Genomic DNA, 10,000 nt, shown 5'->3' with positions numbered 1-10,000 from the left:
GACCCTGACACCTAACCCTGACCCACAGCACATCCTAACAACCTTCTGACCCCTAACCTTGACCCACAGCACATCCTAACAACCTTCTGACCCCTAACCCTGACCCACAGCACATTATAACAACCTTCCAACCCCTAACCCTGACCCACAGCACATCCTAACAACCTTCTGACCCCTAACCCTGACCCACAGCACATCCTAACAACCTTCCGACCCCCCCTGACCCCAACCCTGACCCACAGCACATCCTAACAACCTTCCCCCACAGACCCCAACCTGACCCCTAACCCTGACCCACAGCACATCATAACAACCATCTGACCCCTGACACCTAACCTTGACCCACAGCACATCCTAACAACCTTCCCCTGACCCCTAACCCTGACCCACAGCACATCATAACAACATTCCCACAGCACATTATAACAGCCTTCCAACCCCTAACCCTGACCCACAGCACATTATAACAACCTTCCAACCCCTAACCCTGACCCACAGCACATCCTAACAGCCTTCCAACCCCTAACCCTGACCCACAGCACATCCTAACAACCTTCAACCTGACCCCTAACCCTGACCCACAGCACATCATAACAACATTCCGACCCCTGACCCCTAACCCTGACCCACAGCACATTATAACAACCTTCCAACCCCTAACCCTGACCCACAGCACATTATAACAGCCTTCCAACCCCTAACCCTGACCCACAGCACATCCTAACAACCTTCCAAAACACCACACAGAGAGCTAACTATGCTTACTATGTATCCTTCTCTCCTCCAGGCGTGCACATCGAGGCGGAAGAGGAGGAGGAGGAGGTGGACACCTCTCTGAGAGGTCGCCTTGGCCGGTAGGTAACTCTAAGGAGTTGGACCTTTTGCCGAAAGTTTGCCGGTTCGAATCCTTGCACTCTTCTGTCCCCTTCTCGTGTGTGTGTGTGTGTGTGTGTGTGTGTGTGTGTGTGTGTGTGTGTGTGTGTGTGTGTGTGTGTGTGTGTGAGAGAGAGATGTGTGCTATCTGGGGGTTTGACAACTGAAGAGAGCAGAATACACAGTTCTGCTGTTGCTTCAACATCTGGACAATATAATATTGTATTGTATTATAACATACTGACAATATAATATTGTATTGTATTATAACATACTGACAATATAATATTGTATTGTATTATAACATACTGACAATATAATGTTGTATTGTTTTGTATTATAACATACTGACAATATAATATTGTTTTGTATTATAACATACTGACAATATAAAGTTGTATTGTATTGTATCTCCTTAGGCTGATGGGCAAGGTGAATAACTTGAGGAAGAAAAAGGAGGTGGTGGAGGAGCCAGAAGAGGAGGAGGAGGTCAAACCCAGTAAGAAGACATTCACCACCCTAACCCCTAACCCCTAACCTCTAACCCCTAACCCCTAACCTCTAACCCCTAACCTCTAACCCCTAACCCCAAACCCAGTTAACCTATAACTCCTAACCTAACCCCAAACCCAGTTAGAAACCCCTCAACCTCTAACCCCTAACCTCTAACCCCTAACCTCCAACCCCTAACCTCTAACCCCAAACCCAACCCCTAACCTCCATTCACCCCCCTAACCCCTAACCTCCAACCCCTAACCTCTAACCCCTAACCTCTAACTCCTAACCTCTAACCCCAAACCCAGTTAGAACACATTCACCACCCTAACCCCTAACCCCTAACCCCTAACCTCTAACCCCAAACCCAGTTAGAACACATTCACCACCCTAACCCCTAACCCTAACCCTAACCTCTAACCCCAAACCCAGTTAGAACACATTCACCACCCTAACCCCTAACCCCTAACCTCTAACCCCAAACCCAGTTAGAACACATTCACCACCCTAACCTCTAACCCCAAACCCAGTAAGAAGACATTCACCACCATAACCCCTAACCTCTAACCCCAAACCCAGTTAGAACACATTCACCACCCTAACCTCTAACCCCAAACCCAGTTAACATTCCCACCCTAACCCCTAACCTCTAACCCCAAACCCAGTTAGAACACATTCACCACCATAACCCCTAACCTCTAACCCCAAACCCAGTTAGAACACATTTACACCACCCTAACCTCTAACCCCAAACCCAGTAAGAAGACATTCACCACCCTAACCCCTAACCTCTAACCCCAAACCCAGTTAGAACACATTCACCACCCTAACCTCTAACCCCAAACCCAGTAAGAAGACATTCACCACCCTAACCCCTAACCTCTAACCCCTAACCCCAAACCCAGTTAGAACACATTCACCACCCTAACCCCTAACCTCTAACCCCTAACCCCAACCCCAAACCCAGTTAGAACACATTCACCACCCTAACCCCTGACCTCTAACCCCTAACCTCTAACCCCTAACCTCTAACCCCAAACCCAGTTAGAACACATTCACCACCCTAACCCCTAACCTCTAACCCCAAACCCAGGAGGAGGAGGTATAAACCAGTAGGTTAACTCTAGTATACCCCTAACCTCTAACCCAGTTAGAACACATTCACCACCCTAACCCCTAACCACAAAACCCTAACCCTTACATCCATTAGGTGATCTTCATCTGTCTCTGTGGTTAGAACACAGTCTGGACTTGCTGTTTTCACAGCTTCGCACAGTTAAGTGCCTAGTTTAAGTCTGACAGCTCATCAGTTAACTCAAGTATAAACTGTCAGACATCCTAGACTTAGTTGACTTCTTCCTGTTAAATCCAAGGGAGGCATCGAGGGCCTCAACAGTCAACTTCGGTTCTTTTCTGGGTAGTTTTCTAGACGTTCTTCCAGGTGATTCCCGACAGACTCCTGTAATTAAGCGGTGGCGTAGTCTAGTACTTCCTAGTGATCCCTCACACTAGTAATATTTAAAAAACAAAAATTCCTGTACCCCCAAATGTTCCTATGCCACAAAAGCTTGAGTTGGTGTAGTTCCCGGCCAAGACACAGTAAAAAATAAGTAATATCTTGTTATCTTGTTCATTCACTACAACTCCATGTGTGTGTGTCCCCCCCCCCAAGGCACTCTCCAGGAGTTGATCTCCCATACCATGATCCACTGGGCCCAAGAGGCCTTCATTCAGAACCCTGAGCTGGTGCGCCTGATGTTCAGCCTGCTCCACAGGCAGTATGATGGGCTGGGAGAGCTGACCAGAGCCCTGCCTAAAGCCTACGCTATCAACGCTGTATCTGTCCAGGACACAATGGACTTGTTGGAGTGCTTGGGCCAGATCAGATCTCTGCTCATCGTTCAGATGGGCCCCGAGGAGGAGAGGCTCATGATCCAGAGCATCGGGTACATCTGGTTACTGTACATTTAGGGTGTCTGGTTACTGTACCTTGAGGGTTATGGTGGTTACTGTACCTTGAGGGATAGGGTGGTTACTGTACCTTGAGGGATAGGGTGGTTACTGTACCTTGAGGGATAGGGTGGTTACTGTACCTTGAGGGATAGGGTGGTTACTGTACCTTGAGGGTTATGGTTGTTATTGTACCTTGAGGGTGTGTTTGGTTACTGTACCTTGTAAAGGTTAGGCTCATGACCCAGAGCATCGGGTACGTCTGGTTACTGTACCTTGAGGGTGTGTTTGGCTACTGTACCTTGTAAATCAAATCAAATCAAATCAAATGTATTTATATAGCCCTTCGTACATCAGCTGATATCTCAAAGTGCTGTACAGAAACCCAGCCTAAAACCCCAAACAGCAAGCAATGCAGGTGTAGAAGCACGGTGGCTAGGAAAAACTCCAGACATTACCAGGGTCGGGGTCAGTTCCATTTCAATTCAGTGAAATTGAATTTGAATTGTACCCTAAACCTGGCAACGATTTCTGAAAGAAGATCTGGACACACAGCAGGAACAATTCAACTACAATCATTTTAGTTCATTTAACAGTCTCTTTGTTGTTGTGCACCGTCTCCTTCTCCAGGAACATCATGAACAACAAGGTGTTCTACCAGCACCCTAACCTGATGAGGGCTCTGGGGATGCATGAGACTGTCATGGAGGTGATGGTTAATGTGCTGGGAGGAGGTGGAGATTCCAAGGAGATCCGGTTCCCCCAGATGGTGACCAACTGCTGTCGGTTCCTGTGTTACTTCTGTCGCATCAGCCGTCAGAACCAGAGGTCCATGTTTGATCACCTCAGCTACCTGCTGCAGAACAGCGGCATCGGCCTAGGTACAGTACACTCTGCCTGTCAATCAGAAAACACACAGAGGAACTCTTAACCAAGATCTGTGTTTAATTAACATTCTCCTGGTCTTCTTGTAGGTATGCGTGGCTCCACCCCTCTGGATGTGGCTGCAGCTTCCTGCATCGACAACAACGAGCTGGCCTTAGCTCTACAGGAGCAGGACTTGGAGAAGGTAACCCCTGACCCTAACCTGTCACCCTGCATCCCTATTCAACCGGAGGCTGCTGAGGTTAGGTTAGGCTCATAAAAGTGTCTGGAACAGAGAAAATGGAATTGTGTCAATGTATTTGATACCACTCCACTCTTTCCACCCCAGCCATTACCACGAGCCCGTCCTCCCAAATTAAGGTGCTACCAACCTCCAGTGTCCTATTCCTTATATAGAGCGGGGAGAATGGCGCCGGAGGGATTGGCTGCCGTTTTACAGGCTCCTAACCAATTGTGCTATTTTGTGTGTTTTTTTTTAAAGCATTGTTTGTACATAATGTTGATGCTATCATCTCTTCCGACCGAAAATAACTTCTGGATATCAGAACAGCGATTACTCACCTCAAACTGGACAAAGATTTTTTTCTTTAATGAGTCTGACACAAGGAATATAATGCTGCTCCCAGACAAGGCCCAAATCCCCATTATTCGCATGAAGAAAAGAAGGAGATACACGAGACGCAGATCAGGGTGCCTTTAATTCACACACAGAGATGCGTACAAGGCTCTCCCTCGCCCTCCATTTGGCATATCTGACCATAATTATATCCTCTTGATTCCTGCTTACGAGCAAAAACTAAAGCAGGAAGTACCAGTGACTCGCTCAATACGGAAGTGGTCAGATGACGCGGATGCTACGCTACAGGACTGTTTTGTTAGCACAGACTGGAATATGTTCCTGGATTCATCCAATGGCATTGAGGAGTATACCAGAATGCATGAGAGCACCAGCTGTTCTGGACGACTGTGTCATCATGCTCTCCATAGCCGATGTGAGCAAGACCTTTAAACAGGTCAGTATTCACAAGGCCGCGGTGCCAGACGGATAACCAGGACGTGTACTCAGTGCATGCATGGACCAACTGGCAAGTGTCTTTACTGACATTTTCAACCTCTCCCAGACCAAGTCTGTCACACCTACATGTTTCAAACAGACCACCATAGTCCCTGTGCCCAAGAAAGCGAATGTTATCTGCCTAAACGACTACCGCCCCGTAGCACTCACGTCGGTTGCCATGAAGTGCTTCGAAAGGCTGGTCAAGGCTTACATCAACACCATCATCCCGGAAACCCTAGACGCAATCCAATTTGCATACCACATCAAGATCACACAATCTCAACCGCACTCCACACTGCCCTTTCCCACATGGACAAAAGGAACACCTATGTGAGAATGCTGTTCATTGACAACAGCTCAGCGTTCAACACCATAGTGCCCTCGAAGCTCATCAATAAGCTAAGGACCCTGGGACTAAACACCTCCCTCTGCAACTGGATCCTGGACATCCTGACGGGCCGCCCCCTCAGTTGGTAAGGGTAGGCAACAACACAGCTGCCACTCTGATCCTCAACACAGGGGCCCCTCAGGGGTGTGTACTTAGTCCCCTCCTGTATTCCCTGTTCACCCACCACTGCGTGGCCAAACACGACTCCAACACCATTACATTTTCTGACGACACAACAATAACGATGAGACAGCCTATAGAGAGGAGGTCTGAGAGCTGGCAGTGTGGTGCCAGGACAACAACCTCTCCCTCAATGTGATGAAGACAAAGGAGCTGATCGTGGACTATAGGAAAAGGAGGACCGAGCACCACTCCATTCACATCGATGGGGCTGAAGTGGAGCAGGTCGAGAGCTTCCACATCACCATCAAAGTAACATGTTCCCAATACACCAAAACATTAGTGAAGAGGGCACAACAACACCTTTTCCCCCTCAGGAGACTGAAAAGATTTGGCATGGGTCCCCAGATCCTCAAAAAGTTATACAGCTGCACCATCGAGAGCATCTTGACCGGTTGCATTTTAATAAAATATTTTCCTAACTCTTGTTTTCTTAAAACTGCATTGTTGGTTAAGGGCTTGTAAGTAAGCATTTCACTGTAAAGGTCTACCTGTTGTATTCGGCGCATGTGACAAATAACATTTAAATTGATTTGATTTGACCCAAACCCTTACTCTAACCCGACAACGAGCTGGCCATGGCTCTGCAGGAGCAGATCCTGGAGTGCAGTCACCCTGTACCCCTATACAGTAGACCCTGGACAGAACACCTCAGTCACACTGTACCCCTATACAGTAGACCCTGGACAGAACACCTCAGTCACCCTGTACCCCTATACAGTAGACCCTGGACAGAACACCTCAGTCACCCTGTACCCCTATACAGAACACCCTGTCCATTGCTCCTGTCTAAGGGTTACCCTGCTAACCCTTACCCTCTCCTACCTGCCCCTCTCTCCAGGTGGTGACTTATCTGGCGGGCTGTGGACTACAGAGCTGTCCCATGCTCCTATCTAAGGGTTACCCTGACATCGGCTGGAATCCCTGTGGGGGAGAGAAATACCTGGACTTCCTCCGCTTTGCCGTCTTTGTCAACGGTCAGCAGCCTGCAACACCTAGCCTGCAACACCTAGCCTGCAACACCTAGCCTGCAACACCTAGCCTGCAACAGACACTGAACATACTTCCTGTTTCACAATGAAGTGTGGATTCGGAGTGGTTTCCAGGCTATCTAATTACCCGGATTATATTCCTGATGTTGCTGATGTTATCCTTGATATTGTTATTGCTGACATGGCTGCAGTCTCCATGGCTGTAGTCTCCATGGCTGTAGTCTCCACTGTGGCTGTAGTCTCCACTGTGGCTGTAGTCTCCACCGTGGCTGTAGTCTCCATGGCTGTAGTCTCCACCATGGCTGTAGTCTCCAACGTGGCTGTAGTCTCCACCGTGGCTGTAGTCTCCACCGTGGCTGTAGTCTCCACCGTGGCTGTAGTCTCCAACATGGCTGTAGTCTCCACCGTGGCTGTAGTCTCCAACGTGGCTGTAGTCTCCAACGTGGCTGTAGTCTCCACCGTGGCTGTAGTCTCCATCGTGGCTGTAGTCTCCACCATGGCTGTAGTCTCCACCATGGCTGTAGTCTCCAACGTGGCTGTAGTCTCCACCGTGGCTGTAGTCTCCAACGTGGCTGTAGTCTCCACCGTGGCTGTAGTCTCCATCGTGGCTGTAGTCTCCACCATGGCTGTAGTCTCCACGTGGCTGTAGTCTCCACCGTGGCTGTAGTCTCCACCATGGCTGTAGTCTCCACCGTGGCTGTAGTCTCTATGGCTGTAGTCTCCACCATGGCTGTAGTCTCTATGGCTGTAGTCTCCACTGTGGCTGTAGTCTCCATGGCTGTAGTCTCCACCGTGGCTGTGGTCTCCACCGTGGCTGTAGTCTCCACCGTGGCTGTAGTCTCTATGGCTGTAGTCTCCACCGTGGCTGCAGTCTCTATGGCTGTAGTCTCCACCGTGGCTGTAGTCTCCACTGTGGCTGTAGTCTCCAACATGGCTGTAGTCTCTACTGTGGCTGTAGTCTCCACCATGGTAGTCTCCACTGTGGTTGTAGTCTCTATGGCTGTACTCTCCACCGTGGCTGTAGTCTCCACTGTGGCTGTAGTCTCCACCGTGGCTGTAGTCTCCGCCGTGGCTGTAGTCTCCACTGTGGCTGTAGTCTCCTCCACCGTGGCTGTAGTCTCCACCATGGCTGTAGTCTCCATCGTGGCTGTAGTCTCCACCGTGGCTGTAGTCTCCATCGTGGCTGTAGTCTCCACTGTGGCTGTAGTCTCCACCGTGGCTGTAGTCTCCACCGTGGCTGTAGTCTCCACCATGGTAGTCTCCACCATGGCAGTAGTCTCCACCATGGTAGTCTCCACTGTGGCTGTAGTCTCCACCATGGTAGTCTCCACCGTGGCTGTAGTCTCCACCGTGGCTGTAGTCTCCACCATGGCTGTAGTCTCCACTGTGGCTGTAGTCTCTATGGCTGTAGTCTCCACCGTGGCTGTAGTCTCCACCGTAGCTGTAGTCTCCACCATGGTAGTCTCCACCGTGGCTGTAGTCTCCACCATGGTAGTGTCCACCGTGGCTGTAGTCTCCACCATGGTAGTCTCCACTGTGGCTGTAGTCTCCACCGTGGCTGTAGTCTCCACCGTGGCTGTAGTCTCCACCATTGTAGTCTCCACTGTGGGTGTAGTCTCCACCATGGTAGTCTCCACTGTGGCTGTAGTCTCCATGGCTGTAGTCTCCACTGTGGCTGTAGTCTCCACCGTGGCTGTAGTCTCCACCGTGGCTGTAGTATCCACCATGGTAGTCTCCACCGTGGCTGTAGTCTCCATGGCTGTAGTCTCCATGGCTGTAGTCTCCACCGTGGCTGTAGTCTCCACCGTGGCTGTAGTCTCCATCGTGGCTGTAGTCTCCACCGTGGCTGTAGTCTCCACCATGGCTGTAGTCTCCATCGTGGCTGTAGTCTCCACCATGGCTGTAGTCTCCATCGTGGCTGTAGTCTCCACCATGGCTGTAGTCTCCACCGTGGCTGTAGTCTCCACCGTGGCTGTAGTCTCCACCGTGGCTGTAGTCTCCACCGTGTCTGTAATCTCCACCGTGGCTGTAGTCTCCACGAGGCTGTAGTCTCCACCATGGCTGTAGTCTCTACCGTAGCTGTAGTCTCCACCGTGGCTGTAGTCTCCATCGTGGCTGTAGTCTCCACTGTGGCTGTAGTCTCCACCGTGGCTGTAGTCTCCACCATGGTAGTCTCCACCATGGCAGTAGTCTCCACCATGGTAGTCTCCACTGTGGCTGTAGTCTCCACCATGGTAGTCTCCACCGTGGCTGTAGTCTCCACCGTGGCTGTAGTCTCCACCATGGCTGTAGTCTCCACTGTGGCTGTAGTCTCTATGGCTGTAGTCTCCACCGTGGCTGTAGTCTCCACCGTAGCTGTAGTCTCCACCATGGTAGTCTCCACCGTGGCTGTAGTCTCCACCATGGTAGTGTCCACCGTGGCTGTAGTCTCCACCATGGTAGTCTCCACTGTGGCTGTAGTCTCCACCGTGGCTGTAGTCTCCACCGTGGCTGTAGTCTCCACCATTGTAGTCTCCACTGTGGGTGTAGTCTCCACCATGGTAGTCTCCACTGTGGCTGTAGTCTCCATGGCTGTAGTCTCCACTGTGGCTGTAGTCTCCACCGTGGCTGTAGTCTCCACCGTGGCTGTAGTATCCACCATGGTAGTCTCCACCGTGGCTGTAGTCTCCATGGCTGTAGTCTCCATGGCTGTAGTCTCCACCGTGGCTGTAGTCTCCACCGTGGCTGTAGTCTCCATCGTGGCTGTAGTCTCCACCGTGGCTGTAGTCTCCACCATGGCTGTAGTCTCCATCTGGCTGTAGTCTCCACCATGGCTGTAGTCTCCATCATGGCTGTAGTCTCCACCATGGCTGTAGTCTCCACCGTGGCTGTAGTCTCCACCGTGGCTGTAGTCTCCACCGTGGCTGTAGTCTCCACCGTGTCTGTAATCTCCACCGTGGCTGTAGTCTCCACGAGGCTGTAGTCTCCACCATGGCTGTAGTCTCTACCGTAGCTGTAGTCTCCACCGTGGCTGTAGTCTCCACCGTGGCTGTAGTCTCCACTGTGGCTGTAGTCTCCATGGCTGTAGTCTCCACCGTGGCTGTAGTCTCCATGGCTGTAGTCTCCACCGTGGCTGTAGTCTCCACCATGGCTGTAGTCTCCACCGTAGCTGTAGTCTCCACCATGGCTGTAGTCTCCACC

General features: G+C 50.7%; 1 protein-coding gene across 1 annotated transcript in view; it reads left to right on the top strand.

Moving 5' to 3' along the window:
• LOC112218996 (ryanodine receptor 1-like) overlaps positions 1–10,000 on the top strand; it is a gene marked incomplete in the record, with an annotated part of 309,682 nt that overhangs the window by 4,191 nt on the left and 295,491 nt on the right. Inside the window, 6 exon segments of the mRNA XM_042297738.1 lie at positions 788–854; positions 1,293–1,372; positions 3,041–3,314; positions 3,949–4,199; positions 4,293–4,387; positions 6,670–6,805. Coding sequence (XP_042153672.1) covers positions 788–854; positions 1,293–1,372; positions 3,041–3,314; positions 3,949–4,199; positions 4,293–4,387; positions 6,670–6,805 — 903 coding nt within the window.

This window comes from Oncorhynchus tshawytscha, linkage group LG14, assembly GCF_018296145.1.
Source record: "Oncorhynchus tshawytscha isolate Ot180627B linkage group LG14, Otsh_v2.0, whole genome shotgun sequence".
NCBI lineage: Eukaryota > Metazoa > Chordata > Actinopteri > Salmoniformes > Salmonidae > Oncorhynchus > Oncorhynchus tshawytscha.
Note: the sequence above shows the minus strand (reverse complement) of the source record. Positions and strands in the feature narration are given on the sequence as shown.